General features: G+C 46.7%; 1 protein-coding gene across 1 annotated transcript; it reads left to right on the forward strand.

Moving 5' to 3' along the window:
- Positions 1-1,863: 1,863 nt before the first annotated feature.
- Positions 1,864-13,390, forward strand: PSMD7 (proteasome 26S subunit, non-ATPase 7). The gene is made up of 7 exons (XM_001509869.4): positions 1,864-2,035; positions 9,092-9,183; positions 9,493-9,585; positions 10,388-10,485; positions 10,896-10,976; positions 11,635-11,726; positions 12,466-13,390. The coding sequence occupies exons 1-7, from the start codon at positions 1,962-1,964 to the stop codon at positions 12,908-12,910; spliced, it is 975 nt and encodes a 324-aa protein (XP_001509919.2). The 5' UTR covers positions 1,864-1,961; the 3' UTR covers positions 12,911-13,390.
- The last annotated feature ends 10,270 nt before the right edge of the window (positions 13,391-23,660 follow it).

Consider the following 23,660-nt stretch of genomic DNA (forward strand, 5'->3'; position numbering starts at 1 on the left):
TCACATCACTTCTCTGGGCCTCAGTTCCCTCATCAGGAAAATGGGGATTAAGACTGGGAGTCCCATGGGGGACAACCTAATGACCCCGCCTCTGCCACTTGTCAGCTGTGTGACCGTGGGCAAGTCACTTCTCTTCTCTGTGCCTCAGTTCCCTCATCTGTAAAATAGGGATTAACTGTGAGCCTCCCGTGGGACAACCTGATGACCCTGTATCTACCCCAGCGCTTAGAACAGTGCTCTGTACATAGTAAGTGCTTAACAAATACCAACATTATTATTGTTATTATTGTATCTCCGCCAGCGCTTAGAACAGTGCGTGGCACAGAGTAAGGGCTTAACAAATAACAATATTATAATTATTAAAGAGGGGAAGGGACCCTAGCGTCGAGAGGTCGGGGGCTTGAAAGAAAATAATAATAACAATGTTGGTATATGTTAAGCGCTTACTTATGTGCAGAGCACTGTTCTAAGCACTGGGGTAGACACAGGGGAATCAGGTTGTCCCACGTGGGGCTCACAGTCTTAATCCCCATTTGACAGATGAGGTCACTGAGGCACAGAGAAGTTAAGTGACTTGCCCACAGTCACACAGCTGAAAAGGCCTTCAGGAGGGGCTAGGGAGGCCTGCTTCCTGACAGGAAGAAGGGGGCCGAACGCCCCAACTCGGCCTGGCCTCTCCTCGCCATCTAGGCTTCTCACTCTAGGCTTCAAGGCTCTCCATCTCCTTGCCCCCTCCTACCTCTCCTCCCTTCTCTCTTTCCACTGTCCACCCCGCACACTCCGCTCCTCTGCCTCCCACCTCCTCACCGTCCCCCTTTCTCGCCTATCCCACCGTCGACCCCCGGGCCACGTCCTCCCGCGGTCCTGGAATGCCCTCCCTCCACACCTCCAACAATCTAATTCTCTTCCCCTCTTCAAATCCTTACTTAAAGCTCACCTCCTCCAAGAGGCCTTCCCAGACTGAGCTCCCCCCTTTTTCCCTCTGCTTCCTCTACACCCCCACCCTTCACCTCTCTGCAGCTAAACCCTCTTCTCCCCCCTTTCCCTCTGCTCCTCCCCCTCTCCCGTCCCCTCCCCTCAGCACTGTATTCGTCCGCTCAACTGTATATATTTTCATTACCCTATTTATTTCGTTAATGAATTGTACATCGCCTTGATTCTATTTAGTTGCCATTGTTTTTATGAGATGTTCTTCCCCTTGACTCTATTTATTTCCATTGTTCTTGTCTGTCCATCTCCCCCGATTAGACCGTAAGCCCGTCAAACGGCAGGGACTGTCTCTATCTGTTGCCGACTTGTTCATTCCAAGCGCTTAGCACAGTGCTCTGCACATAGTAAGCGCTCAATAAATACTATTGAATGAATGAATGAATGAATGAATGAATGAATGAAAAGTCACTTCACTTCTCCGGGCCTCGGTTCCCTCCTCTGTAAAATGGGGATGAAGCCTGGGAGCCCCACGTGGGACCACCTGATTCCCCTGTGTGTGTACCCCGGCGCTCGGAACAGGGCTCTGCACATAGTAAGGGCTCAATAAATACTATTGAATGAATGAATGAATGAATGAATGAATGAAAAGTCACTTCACTTCTCTGGGCCTCAGTTCCCTCCTCTGTAAAATGGGGATGAAGCCTGGGAGCCCCACGTGGGACCACCTGCTTCCCCTGTGTGTGTACCCCGGCGCTTGGAACAGGGCTCTGCACATAGTAAGCGCTTAACAAGCACCAACATTATTATCCTGCTCCGCCTCGCCGACTAGGCCTTTCCAAGATGGCGGCGGGAGGGGGCGGGCGGGGCTGAGGAGGAGGGGGGGCGCGGTGCAGGCTGGGAGCGGAAGTGGCGGGCGCGCGGCGGCGGCGGCGGCGGCCGGAAGAGGAGGAGCGGGGCCTGCAGCCGCCCTGAGGAGACTCCGCCGCCGTCCTGAGGAGCCTCCGCCGCCTCCTCCTCCTCAGCCGTTCGCCATGCCGGAACTGGCGGTGCAGAAGGTGGTCGTTCATCCCTTGGTGCTGCTCAGCGTCGTCGATCACTTCAACCGGTGAGAAGGCGGCGGCCCCCGGGGTGACGGGCCGGGCCGCGGCGCGCGCGCGCTGCTGAGTCACGGGGCCGAGGCCGCCACGGGGCCCGCTTACTCTCCCTGCACACAGTCATTGATTCGGTCCTATCTGATGAGCGCTAACTGTGTGCAGAGCACTGGGAGGACACACTACAACAGACCCTTTCCCCGCCAACGTGTCCGCAAGCCTAGTTACGGTGAACTCTCCCAACCGCTTACTACAGTCTCGGCACACATTCATTGATTCAGTCCTATCTATTGAGCGCTAACTGTGTGCAGAGCACTGGGAGGACACACTACAACACACATTCCTCACCACCGTGTCCACAGGCCTAGTTACAGTGAACTCTCCCAACCGCTTACTACAGTCTCGTCACACATTCATTGATTCAGCCCTACTTATTGAGCGCTAACTGTGTGCAAAGCACTGGGAGGACACACTACAACAGACCCTTTCCCCGCCAAGGTGTCCACAAGCCTCGTTACAGTGAACTCTCCCAACCGCTTACTACAGTCTCGGCACACATTCATTGATTCAGTCCTATCTATTGAGCGCTAAATGTGTGCAGAGCACTGGGAGGACCCACTACAACACACATTCCTCACCTCCGTGTCCACAGGCCTAGTTTCAGTGAACTCTCCCAACCGCTTACTACAGTCCCTGCACACATTCATTTATTCAGTCCTATCTAATGTGCGCTAACTGTGTGCAGAGCACTGGGAGGACCCACTGCAACACACATTCCTCACCTCCATGTCCACAGGCCTAGTTACAGTGAACTCTCCCAACCGCTTACTACAGTCTCTGCACACATTCATTTATTCAGTTCTACTTATTGAGCGCTAACTGTGTGCAAAGCACTGGGAGGACACACTACAACAGACCCTTTCCCCGCCAACATGTCCACAAGCCTAGTTTCGGTGAATTCTCCCAACCGCTTACCACGGTCCCTGCACACATTTATTTAGTCCCCTCTGTTGAGCACTAACTGTGTGCAAAGCACTGGGAGGACACACTACAACACACATTCCTCACCACCGTGTCCACAGGCCTAGTTACAGTGAACTCTCCCAACCGCTTACTACAGTCCCTGCACACATTCATTGATTCAATCCTATCTATTGAGCGCTGTGTGCAAAGCACTGGGACGGCACACTACAACAGACACTTTCCCCGCCAACGTGTCCACAAGCCTAGTTACAGTGAACTCTCCCAACCGCTTACTACAGTCTCTGCACACATTCATTTATGCAGCCCTACTTATTGAGCGCTAACTGTGTGCAAAGCACTGGGAGGACACACTACAACAGACACTTTCCCCGCCAACGTGTCCACAAGCCTAGTTACAGTGAACTCTCCCAACCGCTTACTACGGTTTCTGCACACATTCATTGATTCAGTCCTACTTAATGAGCGCTGTGTGCAAAGCACTGGACTCAGCGCTTTGGAGGACACACTAAAACAGACACTTTCCCCGCCAACATGTCCACAAGCCTAGTTACAGTGTACTCTCCCAATCTATTGAGCGCTAACTGTGTGCAAAGCATTGGACGCAGCGCTTGGGAGGGCACACTAAAACAGATGCATTCCCCACCAACTTGTCCTCAGCCCTAGTTATACCGTACTCTCCCAAGCGCTTAGTACAATCTCTGCAACACATTCATTTTTTCAGCCTTATTTACTGAGCTCTTACTATACGCAAAGCACTGGACTCAGCGCCTGAGGAGACTCACTGAAACACTTTCCCCCGCCAGCGTGGCCACAGCCTCCTTGTAGCGTACTCTCCCAACCGCATAGTACGGTCTTTGCACATATTCATTTATTCAGCCCTATTTGTTGAGCGCTTACTGCGAGCCGAGCACTGGACTCAGCCCTTGGGGAGGCACACTGAAATAGACACACTCCCCCGCCAACGTGTCAGTAAGCTTAGTTATTTCCTACTCTCCCAACCGCTTAATACAGTCTCTGCCATACAGTCACTTATTCAATCCTATTTACTGAGCGCTTACTATGTGCAAAGCACTGGACTGAGCACTTGGTAGGGCACACTGAAACAGATACATTTCCCCACCTGTATTGTAAAGTACAATATAATACAAGCCTAGTTATAGTGTACTCTCCCAAACGCTTAATACAGTCTCTGCCATGCATTCATTTATTTAGTCCTGTTTACTGAGCACTTACTATGTGCAAAGCACTGTACTAAACGCCTGGGAGAGCACACTGAAACAGACACATTCCCTTCCATGTCCACAAGCCTAGTTATAGCGTACTCTCCCAAACACTTAATACAGTCTCTACACACATTCATTTATGTAATCCTATTTACTGAGCGCTTAGTATACGCAAAGCACTTGGAAAGGCATACTAAAAGACATTCCCCACCGTGTCCACAAGTCTAATTATAGTGTACTCTCCCAAGCGCTTACTACAGTCTCTGCACACATTCATTTATTCAGCCCTATTTATTGAGCACTAACTGTGTAAAGCACTGGAGCGCTTGGGAGGGCACACTAGACCACATTCTCTGCCGTGTCTTTATGCTTAGTTATACTCACCCAAGCACTTAGTACAGTCTCTGCACACATTTGTTTATTCAGTCCTATTTATTGAGCGCTTACTATATGCAAAGCACTGGACTAAGCTTTTGGGAGAGCCCACTAAAACAGACATGCCCTGCCAATGTGTCTACAAGCCTAGTTATGTCGTACTCTCCCGAGTGCTTAATACAGTGCCCTGCGCACATTCATTTATTGAGCGCTTATTGTGTGCAGAGCCCTGTATTAAGCGTTTGGGGGAGTACGATATAACAGACACATTCCCTGCCCACCACAAACTCAGCCAATGAGCGCTCAGTAAATACCACTGAGTCCAAGTAGTGGAGAGGGTGACAGAGGGGTGTCAGAGCCCCCCGTCGTGGCTTAGTTGTTCATCGTGCCCACTATGAGGACAACGCTGGGCCTGCTGCGCCCGCATCCCTTTGAAAGCCATCGCAGGTAGCTTGGCAGCTCCTGCCAGTCGTGCCACCTTTGTTTCTACGAAGCGGCAAATCTGCAGGAGCAAATCTGCGGGAGCCGGGCTAATTTGCAGGGCGTCGCCTGTTAGGAAGAAGAGATGGATCCTTTAAAAAATGGTATTAAGTGCTTACTATGTGCCAGTACTGTATTAACCATGGGGGCGGATCCAAGCTAATCGGGTTGGACACGGTCCCTGTCCCACGTGGGGCTCACAATCCTAACTGTGCCTTAGTTCCCTCATTTCTTAGGTGACTTGCCCAGGGCCGCACAGCAGGCAAGAGCAGCGTGGCTCAGTGGAAAGAACCCAGCCTTGGGAGTCCGAGGTCATGGGTTCGAATCCTGGCTCTGCCACTTGTCAGCTGTGTGATTGTGGGCAAGTCACTTCACTTCTCTGTGCCTCAGTTACCTCATCTGTAAAATGGGGATGAAGACTGAGTCTCACATGGGACAACCTGATTACCCTGTATCTCCCCCAGCGCTTAGGACCGTGCTCTGCACATAGTAAGCGCTTAACAAATACCAAGTGGCGGAGCAGGGATTAGAACCCAGGTCCTTCTGACTCCCAGACCCGTGTTCCACCGACTAGGTCACGCTAGTAGGTGGCCCCTTTGTGGCACGTGTCATGAGTTACAAAAGAAATCACTTAGATTTTTAAAAAACGGGGCAAATTTAGGAAGAGGAGTTGGCCCACTTCTAATTTGTGATCTTGATGAATCATTATGAAGATTCAAAAGGGAGTAAACATTCCATAGAACAATCCATGAGTCTGAGGTAAATTCGCTTCCTTATAACTCAGCAAGATTGGCAGCTGTTTTGGTTGTACATATTCATACGGGATTACTGACGCGTTCTCCGATGGCCTCCATTTACCCTTTTACATGCCTGTCCATCTCAATCTTGCCCATTTTAGGCCGAAACCTCCCCAAGTGGCAGGAAGTATTATTTTAAACTGCTCTGTATCGGATTTGGTACAGCACCTTGAGAAGTTAAGCATAACTCTGGGAACGGGAATGATCGTTTCATCGAAACAGCTCAAAATACCTGACGGAGATTATTTCAGTAACTTATTAGGCAGAGAAGAAGCGGTACCTTTCCAGTTATACAGATGCGAAAATTAGGTGCATATAAATGAGGTGACTTGGCAGATCTGGGATTAACGGATCCCAATTTTGTATCCGTCTACATTCCTCCCGTTTATCAATGTTGTTTCAAAAACTGTAAATGAGGGAAAAGTAGAATTGTAACAACTGTCTCTGACAGAGTGTTTAATAATGTAGGCATTTGTTAAGTGCTTACTATGTGTATAGCACTGTTCTAAGCGCTAGGGAGGATACAAGGTGATCAGGTTGTCCCAGGTGGGGCTCACAGTCTTAATCCCCATTTTACAGATGAGGTAACTGAGGCCCAGAGAAGTTAAGTGACTTGCCCAAAGTCACACAGCTGACAAGTGGCGGAGCTGGGATTTGAACCCATGATCTCTGACTCCCCAGTCCGTGCTCTTTCCACTGAGCCACGCTGCTTCTCTAATATGACAGTCACCGGACTGCTAGTCAACAGATGTGGATTTTATCAGCTCCGCCTAATTTAATGTGTGAACAAATGATCCGTGGGGCTAATTACCCAGGTTGTGTTGAAACGGGCATGCGTGATTGATTGATTAATGGACCATCGGGGTTCTCTCTCCCCCACTCCAGGCCATATTTCAGTTCAGTGCCTGGATCATTTTTCTTAAAAAAGTTCAGTCCATGTTTTCCCCCTCCTCAAGAACCTGCAGTAGTGGGTTGCACATTCACAACTGAATAAATTCACTTTTGCATCTAACAGAAACTCCTCACCTTTGGCTTTAAAACAATCACCTTGCCCCCTCATTCTTCCGTTCATTCGTATTTATGGAGCGCTTACTGTGTGCAGAGCACTGTACTAAGCACTTGGGAGAATCCAGTACAACAACAAACAGACACATGCTCTCTCCCCAATGAGGATTTCCTAGTACAACCCAGTCAACACATTTTGCTTCTCCATCGCCAACCTTTTCGCCGTACTTCCATCGCATGAATCCCGCCACCGACCCTTCGCCCACTTTGTGTCGCTGGCCCGGAATTCCCTCCCCTTCCACATTTGGCGACTGCCGGTCTCCACACCTTCAAAGCCTGCTTAAAATCGCATCTCCAAGAGGCCCCTAACTAAACTGTCATTTCCCCCACTCCCGTCCGTTCAGTCACCCTCGCACTTGGATCTGTATCCTTTATTCATCCCATCTTTAGCCCCACAGAGCGTAATCCGTAATTTATGTTAAATCCATCTCCCCTTTAAACTGTAAGCTCCTTGTGGGTAGGGAACATGTCTACGAACTCTGTTGTATTGTTCACTATGGGCTTAGAATAGTGCTCTGCGCCCAGTAAGTGCTCAATAAATACGAACGAGTAGGTAGGCAAAATACTTGGGAGAAGGGAACTTTAGAAAATACAGTACTTTTTAAAAAAATATATATTTTTTTAAGCACCAGGCACTTTACTAAGCAGTGGGGTGGAGGCATGCAAATTGGGTTGGACACAGTCCCTGTACCTTGGGCTCACAATTGTAGTCCCCATTTTACAGCTGAGGTAACTGAGACCCAGAGTAGTGAAGTGACTTGCCCAAGGTCACACAGCAGACAAGTGGCAGAGCTGGGATTCTGACTCTTGGCCTGTGGTCTCTCCACTAGGCCATGCTGCTTCTAATGTTACTAGAAATCCCAATTTAGTAGGCCCCAAGAGTGGTTCCAGCTGCCTGTCAGAGACTTGGTTCAGCCTGATACCAGGACTGGGAAGCCTTTTTTATATTTTGTATATATTTTTTTTTTGGCATATCCCTGGTTTACTACTTTATATGCCTCTCCTTTTTATAAGGTGCCCAGGGGTAGGCTCTGTGGGAAGGCCAATGTGAGATAGGAGTGCAGCCCATAACTCTGAGACAGAAAAGTTGTGTGCCCAGTGAAGCAGCAGACACAATTGTGTCTTCGTCTATCTTATTATCGAGTTTGGATTAGTCAAAGTTGACGCTACTGAAAAGCGAAGCTTACCTCGTCAGGTGTAGACCCCTGCAAGTCCCGCACTCGGGGATCTGCAACAGAAATCAAAGACTTCAAAACTTTCAAATGAGATCAGTTTAAACTTCCCGAAGATAAACCATAGGTTTAAAAGAAGCCAAAGCAACACGCGAGAAGAACCTTCTCTGGTATGACATGATTCAAAGGGAAGGATGGCAGCGTGCACCTCTTGGATGTCTACGTTGAGGCTCGAGTTGTATCTTTCACTCTGTCTGCTAGGGTGAGTCAAGTAGGGAGAGCAGAAGAGAGCAGGGAGAGCGACGAAGCCAAATATTCTGTTTGCTGGTGCACTGTGTGCCCGGCCTTCCTGGAAACTTTAAAGTCTGATTTAAACAAGACACCACCGAGTCCCAAAAGGTGTCGGTCATAGCCTTCTCGGGACTATAGCCCTCCAAAACAAACGTGAAACCAGCCCAGGAGTGTCCAGAAGGATTTCCTGACCTGTTTCTAGGCCACTTGGGCAATGGCAGAGAGGAGGAAGTGGCAAGCAGACCAAGTGATTTGGGCGTGGGTAACATTTAAGAGTATTTTCTGAGCAATGTGAAGACTCTTGGACGCCTGGGAAACTAACAAGTTAGAAATGTCATTTTTACAATGTTTTGTTTTATGTATATTGCATGTTTTTCTCAATAACTGATAGTCTCCATGCTGGTGAGAATAACCAGACAGTGCTAGTATACCCTATTTCAATAGTGTTGTGTGTTTTTTTAAAATCATTAACACCTTAGTCACCTTTCAGAAGCTCGACTCAAGAGCTGCCTTTCCATAGCTTTCCTGGCACATGGTAAGCCCTTAACAAATACCGTAATTATTATTAGGCTTCAACTTTATAATAACTCCCCAAAGAGGTTGGCTCGAGTACTAAATGTAAGATTGTTTGATCTTGCTTGGCTTCTACTTATTTCAACTCACAGGTCCTCTTGTTCTTTCAGAATAGGCAAGGTGGGGAATCAGAAGCGTGTGGTAGGAGTGCTGCTGGGATCCTGGCAGAAGAAAATACTCGATGTATCCAACAGTTTTGCAGGTGAGCGGTAATTCTCCCCTTTTAGACTCAAAGTTTCACAGGCACAGTACCTTTCTTAAAGTGGTTTTGTCAAGTTGACATCCCACGAACGTAACCCATTTCAGAACCGCTAAGATGATGCACCCCCGTGGCATAAACGGACTATAGTGATTTGATCATAGAAAAATATACAGACTAACGAGCCGAGAATAGTCGAGGAGAAAGAGAAGCGGCTGAGGGCTGCTTTTGACCTGTTGCGTTTACTTCAAAATCCAGACTTTCATTAACTCTGACACACTGAACTCAATCTCTTTGGTTTTTTTCCTCTAGTTCCTTTTGATGAGGATGACAAAGATGACTCCGTCTGGTTTCTAGACCATGATTATTTGGAAAACATGTACGGAATGTTTAAGAAGGTCAATGGTATGTCTGTCTTATTCGGTGAATATGCGGTACTTTGTACCGTAACTACGATCTGGCAGTTACCTGCACCATTATTGGTAGAGTACCGGAGAATTCTGGCCAGGGATTGGGTTTCAAAGGTTAAAGGTGCTCAACTCAACAATTGAGAATTTTTTTTTTAATCCCATAACCCATCTGTAAACATTTATAACTCTGATCTCTCTCCTGAAAACTGTGGGAGAACAGGAAGGTGGTTCAAGGGCTGAGGTGATCTAGCAGGCAAGAGGAAAGCACCTTCAATGATTGGCAACGATTGAGGGGATCACTAGCACGTGGGGACACTAGGCAGAAAGAAGCCTGACGGGCCATCGGTAACCCCTCTCTTCCGCTTTTTGATGCTGTTCGGATATCTTTTGATATTTTCTGTCTTTTATAGATCTTAGTTGCGAGCAGATACCTAGGAGCCTTTAGGTTTATCAGCTCTGTCTCGTACTAACGTCGTTAGTAAATGCTCTGCTCACAGTAAACACTGCTGAGTTATATACTTATTCACACTTTGCATCTTTGTCTATGAATGTTAAAGTGCACATTCAGTTATTTATCTTTTGATTACGCTAGTTGTTAATATTTTTACGTCTGTCCCGTTCAAGGTAAACCTGGCGGGTGAACAGTAAATACTATTATCACGCCTGCTGTAAACAGAATAACATTTTCAAGTCCCTCCCTTTAAACCATTTGCTGTTTCGGAATTAATAAACACTTCAGTGATCAATCATCACTGATTTGGTGGTTTGAATATATTGGTTTATTATTTCTTTCCCAGCCAGAGAAAGAATAGTTGGGTGGTACCATACAGGCCCCAAACTGCACAAGAACGATATCGCCATCAACGAACTCATGAAAAGATACTGTCCCAACTCGGTAAGCTGCCGTTACTAAAATTTTGTACACCAAGTGCTCCGCAGAAACCAGTCGTGCCTGCGAGCTCGATCGAGAAATTTCTGGGTGTAACAACAGAAATAAAGGTTGTATACCAAAGCCAGAGACATCAGTTAATCCACCAGCCCCCTTCTCTTTTTGTAGAACACCAGAGCGGGTGATTTCAGAACATTTTCTGGTTTCTTCCTTTAAATTTTTTTTTTGGTTCATTCACTGCAAGCAGATGCCAAGGACCTTCAGAGACTCCTCTAAACCAGAAGAGGAGTGGGTTTTGTGAAGGGGCATAAAGCAGGTGTCTTGGATTAATTGCTCCCTGACTGAATTTGTTTTTCCAAATCTGACTTTTGTTTTTCCAAACATGCGGTGTTTGCTAAGCTCCCTTTCTCCATTAGGTGTTAGTAATCATTGACGTGAAGCCAAAGGATCTGGGACTTCCCACCGAAGCTTACATATCTGTCGAAGAGGTTCACGATGTAAGTAGTCCCACCATAGTTGGTTTGGAAGCATCGTGCGTCTGTTTCTAGCTTCGTCAGACATCGTGCGCTCGAGAAAGAGACCTTACCGGGATGTAATTTTGAATGACTTCTCGACTGTAGAGTAAACCGAATCCTCGACAGCCTTCCTTTGAAGGATCTTCCCTTATTCCCATTTAACTTCTTTGGTCCATTACAATTCAGGAAAAGGTTGTTGGACTCTCTTGGTTTTGTTTTTTTGTTTGGTTGGTTTTTTTTGAGAGGTCAAATGATGCAAATGGACCTCTCCCGGCATCAGTGTTTTGGGAACAAGTATCCTTCAACAGAGAAGAGTCAGATAATCAGAAAACTAGACCCTGCACTCTCATGCACAGTAGAAACTTGCTCTGACCTCAAGATGGGTGACTTTAACGGAAACTCTCCTGATGGTTCTTGACTTCTGCTATACCCCCAGACGGTGCGAGGAAGCACGGGCCCTGGAGGATTAGCCCCATTCGTTCTTCACGGTATATTAGAAATGTATTTGGGCTCCTGGCGGGGGTAACTAATAACTATTGAACTAAAGTCCACTCTTACGGTGCACTAAATTGCCCGCATACACGAAATGTGTGTGTTTATTGCGGGAATTCAGATTCATGAGCAGTTGTCTTCTTCCCAGGATGGAACTCCAACCTCAAAGACATTTGAACACGTGACCAGTGAAATTGGAGCCGAGGAAGCAGAGGAAGTTGGAGTAGAACACTTGTTACGGTAGTACCTTTCATCTTCTGTAGAGACTTCCCTAGGACAGGATTTGAGTGGCTTGCCCTGTGACGATCATGGGATTTGTCAGGTTGCCTAGAAGACTGTGGAGCCTAGTTACTACAAGAAATCTCTTATCACTTCCGGGGGAAGTTAGCTGGGGAAATAATTGTGAGTTTTGGATTTCCCCTTGTTTCTAATACTTTAGCCCTCGGGACCTTATTTCTCGAGGAAAACCAGGAGGGATACTCCTAAAGACTTAACTAGACAAGTGGCCTGGTTTTTAAATGATTGATGGAAGGAGTCTTCAGTTTCACGTCAAAAACAGTATCTAATAATAATGTTGGTATTTGTTAAGCGCTTACTATGTGCCGAGCACTGTTCTAAGCGCTGGGGTAGACATAGGGGAATCAGGTTGTCCCACGTGAGGCTCACAGTCTTAATCCCCGTTTTACAGATGAGGGAACTGAGGCACAGAGAAGTTAAGTGACTCGCCCACAGTCACACAGCCGACAAGTGGCAGAGCTGGGATTCGAACTCGTGAGCCCTGACTCCAAAGCCCGTGCTCTTTCCACTGAGCCACGCTGCTTCTCTAGAAGCACTAGGCACTAGCACTTGGCACTACTTGGTACTAGCACTCTAGGCACTCACTTGGTAGAAAATTGAAGTTTTTCTTAAAGTCAGAGCAGGCTTCTGTTAGATACACTGTCCTAATGCTCTTCCCCTTTTCTGGACCGGGCTCTTACAGTGATATCAAGGACACTACAGTGGGCACCCTCTCCCAGCGCATCACAAACCAGGTCCATGGTTTGAAGGGACTGAACTCCAAGCTTCTGGACATCAGGAGCTACCTGGAGAAAGTGGCAGTCGGCAAACTGCCCATCAACCACCAGATAATCTACCAGCTGCAGGATGTCTTCAATCTCTTACCAGATGTCAACCTGCAAGAGTTCGTCAAGGCTTTTTACCTGAAGACCAACGACCAGATGGTGGTGGTATACCTGGCCTCCCTCATCCGTTCCGTGGTCGCCCTGCATAACCTCATCAACAATAAGATTGCCAATCGAGATGCGGAGAAGAAAGAGGGGCAGGAAAAAGAAGAGAGCAAAAAAGAGAGAAAAGATGAGAAGGAGAAAGAAAAAGAAAAGGAAAAGAGCGATGCCAAGAAAGAAGAGAAAAAGGAGAAAAAATGAAACTTGTAGCTTTTTTTATTTGTAAATTAAAATCTTGTAAACTAAAAGTGCTGCTAGAGGGTTCTTTACACTCTGAAGTACTTGTTATAAACAAGCAGATGGGTGGTGGGGAGATGCCTGACTTATCTAAATGGACCGTCGCAAGAGGCATTTGGGGATTTTAAGGGCCGGAGAGATGGGTGGAACAAAGATAAGGTTTCGGAGATAGTTCATACGATAGTTTGCGAATACCGTGGGTCGGCAATCTCCTCGGATACTCTTCCCCCATCCGAAGGGCCAGTTCCCCATAATGCACAACCGATGCATGAGAGTGTGGCCTCTTTTTTATGAATTTCGCCCCCCGTCCCTGAGCTCTGGCTAAAGAATCCTTCACAAAATGACTTCACTGTCCCAGCATATGGCCCAGGTAAGCTCAGGGATTGGGATCCGACTCTGGCCATCATTTTCCTTGGAAACGGTAATTAAATTGATTTATTATAAGTGTGCGTCCTAGTCATTTTTGAGGGGGTGCATTACATTTCCTGGGGGACTGTTGCAGCACTGTATTGGGACATAAGAGTTAAATGAAACCCTCATGAGGAGTTTAGAAACCTAAGCAAGAACACACATTGGGTGCAGTAAGTGTGGATTCTTTAGAGGAATTGGACATAAAAGAAAAAGATAGGGCTCTCCTTGACCTAGATGCCTGATTTGAAGGGCCTTTTTTTTGCTTTTTTAGAGTATTTTTTTCCCTGTGGAAATTAAGCGCTTACTGTATGCCAGGCACTGTTCTGTGCGTTGGGGTAGATTACGAATTAAGTTGTACGCAGTCTTTATCCCCATTTTGCAGGTGAGGCAACTGAGGCGCAGAGAAGTGCCTCATACAAGAGCACGGCATTGTCTGAAAAAGCTCACAGACACATTTGGATCATTTGTTAGCCCATAACTGGTCCCTAGAGGAAGAGTTAGGAATGTTAAATGGTATACCCCTAAAGCATTAGGATTGCTGTCCAGAACAATGGCCATCGCTTTTTCTCGAGTATTCTGCTCCCATGGTCAGAATGGCAGGGAGGGAGAGGGAAGCTGGATCCATTGCTCTGTCCTAGTAACCACTTTTTTTTTTAGGTTCTAAGGGGAAGAGGGAGGATGGTGGGCTGCAAGCAGGAAAGGGAAGGCTAAACAGGGTGGAGTGTCCAACGGGTGAAAGGATCAATTAGGAATAGTATTAAATGCTTCCTGGGGGCAGCCCAGGGATAGGGATCTGGGGGTCCAAAGGAGGAGGTTTGCAGAGGTGTGTAAGGAAACTATTCTTACAAACTGAAGAAGGCGACTTGAGGTGTGAGCTAGAGGAAAGTAGATTCATTCAGGGGAAAAGAAATCACACCCAAGACAAGCATTCAGGGATGGAGTGACAAGGAAGAGGGAAACATGAGAGTCTGGAAAAAGGGAGTATCATCTGTTGATAGGATGAAGGGAATAGCGGTGCAGCCTCATGGAATTGGCCTGGGAGTCAGAGGACCTGATTTCTAATCCCAGATTTGCCACTTACCCGTCGGGTGACCGTGGGAAGTCACGGAACTTCTCCATGCCTCGATTTACTCAACTGTAAAATGGGGATTAAAAACCTATCCTCCCTCATGAGCCTGCTGAGGGACAGCGAATCTGTGTGACCTGATTATCTCCTCTACTCTGGTGCTTAGCCCATAGCCCATAGCATAAACAGTGTGGCTCAGTGGAAAGAACCCGGGTTTAGGAGTCAGAGGTCATGGGTTCTAATCCCAGCTCTGCCACTTGTCTTGACTTTGGGCAAGTCACAACTTCTCGGTACCTCCATTACCTCATCTGTAAAATGGGGATTAAAACCGTGAGCCTCATGTGGGACAACCTGATCACCTTGTGTCTACCCCAACGCTTAGAACAGTGCTTGGCACATAATAAGCGCTTAACAAATACCAACAATATTATTATAGTGCTTAAAGAGAAGCAGCGTGGCTCAGTGGAAAGAGCCCGGGCTTGGGAGTCAGAGGTCATGGGTTCGAATCCCTGCTCTGCCATTTGTCAGCTGTGTGACTTAGGGCAAGTCACTTTTCTGTGCCTCAGTTCCCTCATCTGCAAAATGGGGATGAAGACTGGGAGCCTCACGCGGGACAACCCGACGACCCTGTATCTCCCCCAGCGCTTAGAACAGTGCCCTGCACATAGTAAGCGCTTAACAAATACCAACAGTATCATTATTATTACTACCAGCATCATCGTTAATAGAAATTAAGAATCTACAAGGCTGAGACGCAGAGGATAATAATAATAATAATGTTGGTATTTGTTAAGCGCTTACTATGTGCAGAGCACCGTTCTAAGCGCTGGGGTAGACACAGGGGAATCAGGTCGTCCCACGTGGGGCTCACAGTCTTAATCCCCATTTTACAGATGAGGGAACTGAGGCACAGAGAAGTTAAGTGACTTGCCCACAGTCACACAGCTGACAAGTGGCAGAGCTGGGATTCGAACTCATGAGCCCTGACTCCAAAGCCCGTGCTCTTTCCACCGCGCCGCAATATGCCAACAATCGTGGGGGAACCGGTCAAGAGAAGAGGTGATGACTAGAGTACCCAATTTGAGAGAGGTGACTGTGGGGAGAAACCAAAAGGACGCGGGAACCCAGCATTTTATTGGGTGTCCGGGAATGTCTGGCCTTTCTACGCTACTGCGTTTTCCAGGAGAATTTTCATTATGCTCTTTTTGAACCGAAAGGAGTGTAACTTGGGTAATATTGGAAAAGTCCTTGCCAATCAACCGAGGTCAACCGTGACGATATCAGTAGAGGCGGTCAGTACGAAAATTCATGCTATTTTTAGGACGAAATCATTGCCAAATGGAGCCCGATTTAGCGGCACTAGATGGCAGTAGTGACTTAGCCCTTTTTCGGAAACATGAAGAGCGCTCATTCTACCAACCACCACCAGTTTAATACTACAGAATCCTGAGAAATTCATTCGGTCGATCGTTTATTGAGGGCTTCCTGTGTGCAAAGCACTGTACTGAGCACTTGGGAGAGTACGATAAAAACAATCAACAGACGAGCTCCCTGAAATTCATTCATTCATTCATTCCATAGTATTTAATAATAACGATGTTGGTATTTGTTAAACCCTTACTATGTGCCGAGCACTGTTCTAAGCGCTGGGGTAGACACAGGGGAATCAGGTTGTCCCACGTGGGGCTCACAGTCTTCATCCCCATTTTACAGATGAGGGAACTGAGGCACAGAGAAGTTGAGTGACTTAAGTTACTATGTGCAGAGCACTGTACTAAGCGCTTGGAATGTACAAATCGGTAACAGATAGAGACAGTCCCTGCCCTTGGACGGGCTTACAGTCTAATCGGGGGAGATAAAACAATAGCAAATAAATAGAATCAGGGTGAAATGCCCAGGATTGCTGCCGCGACCATCTTTCCATTCATTTAATAGTATTTATTGAGCGCTTACTATGTGCAGAGCACTGGACTAAGCGCTTGGGATGTACAAATCTCCCTCATCCCTTCTGGCTTTGACTGCGGACAGATAAGCAAGGGCTGGAGAGAGTACTGAGAATTGCAGAGCGCCTGCTGCCGCTTCTCATCTCATCCACGAGAAGCAGCTTGGCTCAGTGGAAAGAGCCCGGGCTTGGGAATCAGAGGTCATGGGTTCGAATTCCCACTCTGCCACTTGTCAGCTGTGAGACTGTGGGTCACTTCACTTCTCTGTGCCTCAGTTACCTCATCTGGAAAATGAGGATTAAAACTGTGAGCCTCACATGGGACAACCTGATTACCCTGTATCTACCCCAGCGCTTAGAACAGTGCTCTGCACATAGAAAGTGCCTAACAAATATCAACATTATTACTATTATCTGTTCTGCCCACCCCACCCAAGGTAGCTGGGTGGAAAAGGCTTTCTCTCTGCACAACAGGAGCCCCGTGGCCCAGTTCTTCCCCTCTCCCCGATCTCAGCAATCCCTTTGAAAACTGAATTCATTAATCTTCCACCAACCCATCCTGAGCCTGGTCTCTCTGTACTCCCACCCCTGCTCTACTCTTCCTACATCTTAGTCAATCAGTAGAATTTATTTAGAGCTTGCCGTGTGCAGGACACTGAACTAGGCCCTTGGAAGAGTACAACTAAGTAGACATGATGCCTGCCCTCGTGGAATTCAATACCATTTTTTAAAAGTTTAGGATGAGTAGGAGAAAGTTCTAAAAAAAGGGCCCATGGTTTAGTCCCTCTGGTTACAATCTAGCTGCTCTGGACTGTAAGCTCGTTGTGGGAAGGGAACGTGACTGTTATATTGTTCTATTATATTCTCCTGAGCGTTTAGTACAGCGCTCTGCATGCAGTATGCACTCAATAAATACGATGGACCCACTGGTTTAATTTTATTTGTCCCTTTGCAACAACTTCAGTTTCTTTAAAAAGCCAATCCACTTTACATACATGATACCAGCATTTTTCTAGAAGGAAAAGAGCAAGCCAATCCTTTGATAGTGAAAAGTACTCCTAAAAATCTTGTTTGAAGAGGTATTTAGCTGTTTGTCCTCTGGTTTTAAGGTCCTTAAATAAGGCAGGCAGCCTGACGCTGGAAGAATCCTGGCTCAGGCAGCCCATAGGACCTGAGGAGGTGTATCTGGTTTTTGCCAAGAACCTGTAAAACCAGTCCCAAGTCTCAGCAACCCACAATTATCTGTGTCACGTAAGTGCCAGGAAGTATCTGCAAATTAAAACGCGTGGCCTCAATCACTGACTAAAAACCGGCATTACAAAAATACATTGATAAGCATAGAATGAAGGAGAGAACTACACATGGAAGCTACTTTGACTATATCGAAAGCAGTTGAGAAAGTTGAGTAGTGAAGGTATCAAATTGGTTGACAAAAATGGAAACTAACTTTCAGAACTTTCCTCGTTTAAAAAACCCCACAAAACAGAGGACTCCACAACTTCCCCACGCTAGTGGAGTCACCAGGGCAAACCCCAAGGGATAGAGAACACAGAAAAGGTTTTCTTAGGATGTTAGACTTGGTCCTGGAAATCAGGACCGTCTCACCAAACATCAGTCAACTGATCACCTACAGGAGGCCTTTTGAAAAAAGAAATATTTCAAACTGATTAGCCACCCAAATGACTTGACTTAGATTAGCCTATGTTGGACACATAATCAGGACTCATTCTCCAGAGACGACATTAATGCTAGGAAAAGTCCAGGAAAAATGTAGAAGAGGCAGACTGGCAGCTAGATGGATAGAGACTATAACCATGATTACGGAAGAACCATTAGAAAGGTTGTGGACTATGGCAGAGGACAGGACGTTCTGAAGAAAGTATATCCATGGAGTCGCTATGAATCGGAAATGACTCGACGGCACTTAATAAAAATAATAATAGTAATAGACACCCACAATGTGCTGGAATTCGGTTACCCTGAAGAACCTTCTAGCCTTGTGTTCTATTCAATCTTAAATCAGTGCTTAACAGGATATTTTGCACACCATAGGTACTTAGCGAATACTTGTGAGTGAATGAAATGATAGAGAAGCAGCGTGGCTCAGTGGAAAAGAGCCCGGGCTTGGGAGTCAGAGGTCATGGGTTCGAATCCCACTCTGCCACTTGTCAGCTGGGGGACTGTGGGCAAGTCACTTAACTTCTCTGTGCCTCAGTTATCTCATCTGCAAAATGGAGATTAAGACTGTGATCCTCACGTGGAATAACCTGATTCCCCTGTATCTACCCAAGGCACTTAGAACAGTGCTCTGCACATAGTAAGCGCTTATCAAATACCAACATTATTATTATGTTCAATTTTCTCTTGCTTCCCTTTAGCTCTCCAAACCTCATGTGAAGAACCCCGAAGAACCTTCTAGCCTTAATTGTGTTCTATTCAATTTTAAATCAGTGCTTAACAGGATATTTTGCACACCATAGGTACTTAGCGAATACTTGTGAGTGAATGAAATGATAGAGAAGCAGTGTGGCTCAGTGGAAAGAGCACGAGCTTGGGAGTTGGAGGTCATGGGTTTGAATCTCCGCTTTGCCACTTATCAGCTGTGTGTCTATAGGCAAGTCACTTCACTTCTCTGTGCCTCAGTTCCCTCATCTGTTAAATGGGGATGAAGACTGTGAGCCTCACGTGGGACAACCTGATTACCCTCTATCTACCCCAGCACTTAGAACAGTGCCTGCACAGAGTAAGCGCTTAACAAATACCAACAATAATAATAATAATGTGCGATTTTCTGTTGCTTTCCTTTGGCTCTCCGAACTTTAAACGCTCCACATCTAGGAGGAGGTACGGTGGGGGCAGAAAGAGAATGGGAGTGAGAGAAAAGATCGCTGACTAAAAACTGGCATTATAAAAATACGTTTATAAGCATAGAATGAAGGAGAGGATGATACATGTGTGCTGCCTCGCTGGGACTCCAGTGCAGGTTTTACCTTCTACCCCAAGATATACATTTCCTCAAGAGGCAAAAGCTGGGAGGATTCTCTCAGTCTGACCATGGACCAATCCAAGGGGAGAAGCAGTGGTTCAAGTCTCCCCTCCCCTCCACTAGGAAAAACTGTGCTGTCCTTGACTTTTTCCGACACTGGGGCAGTGTTTAAGTTTGTTGGTCTTTTCTGTTCAAAATAATTGGAAAGGAAAAACCTTTCTTAAAAACAGAGAACTCCGCTTACCCGTTTTCCACACTGCCATCTCCCATCTTCCTGGCCTGTATCCGGCAAACTCTCATCCTACTGCATAAAAAGAGAGATCTAAGAGAAGGTGAAATACTCAGGGTCCTTCCAGGGCTGTAAGATCGATTACGGGCACAGTTATGTTCTACTGCAAATTGCCCTCAAGCGCCTGCCATCCAGAGGGTGCTCAATGGTTATGAGAATAAAAGGAGGTACTTTACCAGTCTACACGGCAGTTCAGGAACAGGAGAGGGTGAATCACGGCCAGAATAAAATCTTCAGGGTCAGGATGCCCTAAAAGTTATTCAAATGAGATGGCCCAATCCCCAGTAAGTTTTTTTTCTTCTTCTTTCACTTTTTTTTGTATGCTTTTACTTCTATTCTATGCAGTGAAATACCCGGTGGAGTGTTCTGCTCCCCTTAGGAATTCAATTAAGCCTGGAAGATGAAACAATTGCCATCTGGAGAGTGGTTGATCACAGTGGTTTGAGTCTACTTAAAGTCATCATCCCATGTGCCAGTACCTGGCACTTGGTTAGAACTCTGGTTAGAACGAATTGTATGTTCCAAGCGCTTAGTACAGTACGCTGCACACAGCGCTCAATAAATACGATTGAATGAATGAATGAACTTCTCTGGACTGAAGGTTAAGGCTAAGCGAACCACGGTAACATTTTAGAAAGAAATCACTTCCACCGGAAAAAATGTTGCCAGGACAACCTTCTACCGTCCAATTCTACGGACGGTTTTCCCACGTCGGATCGGACGCGGGGGCCTTTCATAAGACGGCAGGCTTCCAGGGCCACTGAGTCCCTGCTCTGAAGCTCCCTTCAGACTAATTGATAATTGTAATGGCACCATCAGCCCCTGCCTCTCTGCCCTGTAATTATAGAGGAAAGAGTTTAGAAACCAGTGATCAGACTTGACTCTTGCCAAGTGGGCTTGGCCTCAGACACACTCAAATACTAATGATATCCAGAACCAGCGCACCGTAGCCAACGAACATGCCGGGCCAGACGGTCTTTAACCGCTGCTGGTGTGTCAAAATGCATCTGCCCTTCATTCTCGGCGCCTCAGTGACCTCCTCTGTTAAATGGGGACGAAGACTGCGAGCCTCACGTGGGACAACCTGATTAGCCTCACAGCTTAGAACAGTGCTCGGCACATAGTAAGCGCTTAACAAATACCAACATTATTATTATAATATATAATAAGGGAAGCAGTGTGGCTCAGTGGAAAGAGCCCGGGCTTGGGAGTCAGAGGTCATGAGTTCAATTCCCGGCTCTGCCACTTGTCAGCTGTGTGACTCTGGGCAAGTCACTTCACTTCTCTATGCCTCAGTTCCCTCATCTGTCAAATGGGGATTAAGACTGTGAGCCTCACGTGGGACAACCTGATTACCCTGTGTCTACCCCAGTGCTTAGAACAGTGCTCTGCACATAGTAAGCGCTTAACAAATACCAACATTATTATTATTATTTAGCAGCACAGTGGAGAAACAGCATGGCCTAGCAGAAAGAGCACAGGCCTGCGAATCGGGGACCCGGGTTCTAATCCCAGCTCCGCAGTTTATCTGCTCTGTGACCTTGGGCAGGTTATTTGACTTCTCTGTGCTGTGAGACATCCTCTAGAAACCGTAAGCTCCTTGTGGGAAGGCAGTGTGTCTTTTTATTGTCATATTGTACTCTCCCAAGCGTTCAGTACAGTGCTCTGCACACAGTGAGCACTCAATGTGATTGGCTCACATGGACTGTGTCCAACCTGATTAACTTGTATCCACCCCACCGCTTAATACTTAGTACTTAGTAGAGAAGCAGTGTGGCTCAGTGGAAAGAGCACAGGCTTGGGAGTCAGAGGTCATGTGTTTGAATCCTGGTTCTGCCACTTGTCAGCTGGGTGACTGTGGGCGAGTCACTTCACTTCTCTGGGCCTCAGTTCCCTCATCTGTAAAGTGATGAAGACTGTGAGCCTCACGTGGGACAACCTGATTACCCTGTATCTCTCCCAGTACTTAGAACAGCGGTCTGTACATAGTAAGCGCTTAACAAATACCAACATTATTATTATTATTACTGTGCCTGGCACATAGTAAGCGCTTAACCAACACTATTTAAGAAAAAAACAACGATGAAAATTAACTCCATTTCCCCCATTTCTTTCCCTTATACCAAGACGGAGTTAAAAAGACCCAGGGATTAAGTGCTTCGCTGTACTTGTTATTGTTTCTTTCTAGCCAATCCTTCATTTAATCCTGTTGCAAAGGAAAACCTGCTGCAGGAAAGGAACTGTGGGCAGCATCTGTGCTCTTAGAGCAGTATCCTAGTTTCTGTGGAGGGGCAGAGGCAGAAAGCGGGTGAGGGGAGACTGGGAGAAATCTAAGAAGAACCTTAGTTCCAAGGACATCGCTTTGGGAAATCCTGTCTGTAGCCTAAGAGGTGGTGAGAGAACGGGACCCGCAAGCAGCCTCCGCGCTTACGGCTTTGTGGTGCTGGCAAAGAACGAGCTGCTGTCAGCACGTTTTAGTTAAGAACGACCCAGTATCAGACTTCCTTCCCAGAGCGAGGCAGGCCCCAAAGCCTCGACATCAGGAAAGGCTGACATGATTTGCAGCCTATAGTCTATTTGCAACAGATTTGGTGATGGCATTTTGAGCCTCGTCAGCCCTCATCGGGTTTTCCACACTGGGTTGATTCAGGGCCTTTATGTAGTTGGCGAGAAGGAAGTTTTTGAAAATGCTAAATCCCTCCTCACAGGGATGCTCTGACACTTCAGTTGGGAGAGAATAAAATTAAGTCCAAAGAGGAAAGGCTTCATATCCCAACTTGTATTTTGATTTCGCTTGCCCAAAGGCAAGGGAACCCATGTCTATTTTAGTGGGATTTCTCCCACATCCCTTCATCAGCAACGGCATTTTTCAATTCGGAGTTCTAAGACTTTTTCTGCGAGCACGTTAATTCTGGGTAAAATTGTTCTATTTACTCAGATGACATAAGAATTTTGAACCAGACTCCTTGGAAGCAAAGGGACTCAGCATGGCTAATAATAATAATGTTGGTATTTGTTAAGTGCTTACTATATGCAGAGCACTGTTCTAAGCGCTGGGGGAGATAGAGGGTCATCAGGTTGTCCCACGCGAGGCTCACAGTCTTCATCCCCATTTTACAGATGAGGAAACTGAGGCACAGAGAAGTGACTCGCCCACAGTCACACAGCTAAGTGTCAGGGCTGGGATTCGAACCCATGACCTCGGACTCCCAAGCCCAGGCTCTTTCCACTGAGCCACGCTGCTTCTCTGTACAGCGAGCCCCTCAAGGGACAGGGTCTGTGTCTAATTCCCACCTCCGTACTCTTTCCCCGGCATTTAATACGATGCTTCGCACAGAGTAAGCACTTATAAATACTATTACTACTCGAGAAAAATTCTGCTAAGCCAAGGCAACCAGGGCTTAAATTAAAATCTATAGAGGATATCAGTGGCTCTGTAAAGTAACTCGGGCAGCAACCAATCGAGCTAGCACTGAACCGTTTCAAAGCATTCATTATTGAGCCAAGCTGAGAGAAAGGACAGATTTGCTTGTTCTCCTTTCAGCTGAGACCAGGAGCCCCATGTGTGACAGGGATCGTGTCTGTCCCGATTAGCTTGTGTGTCGCCAGCACTTGGAATAACGCTGGACACGTAGTAAGCGCCGAGAAGCAATGCGGCCTAATAATAATAATAATGTTGGTATTTTTTAAGCGCTTACTATGTGCAGAGCACTGTTCTAAGCACTGGGGTAGATACGGGGTAATCAGGTTATCCCACACGAGACTCACAGTTAATCCCCATTTTACAGATGGGGGAACTGAGGCAAGAGAAGTTAAGTGACTAGCGGTCTAGTGGAGAGAACACGGTCCTGGGACTCAGGAGGACCTGGGTTCTAATCCCAGCTCTGCCACTTGTCTTTTGTGTGACCTTGGGCAAGTTGTTTAACTTCTCTGCGCCTCAGTTAATTTATCTGGAAAATGGGATTGAGACTGCGTGCCCCATGTGGGACACAGATTGGGTCCGACCTGATTAGCTTATAC

This window comes from Ornithorhynchus anatinus, chromosome 11 (genome assembly GCF_004115215.2).
Source record: "Ornithorhynchus anatinus isolate Pmale09 chromosome 11, mOrnAna1.pri.v4, whole genome shotgun sequence".
Classification (NCBI taxonomy): domain Eukaryota; kingdom Metazoa; phylum Chordata; class Mammalia; order Monotremata; family Ornithorhynchidae; genus Ornithorhynchus; species Ornithorhynchus anatinus.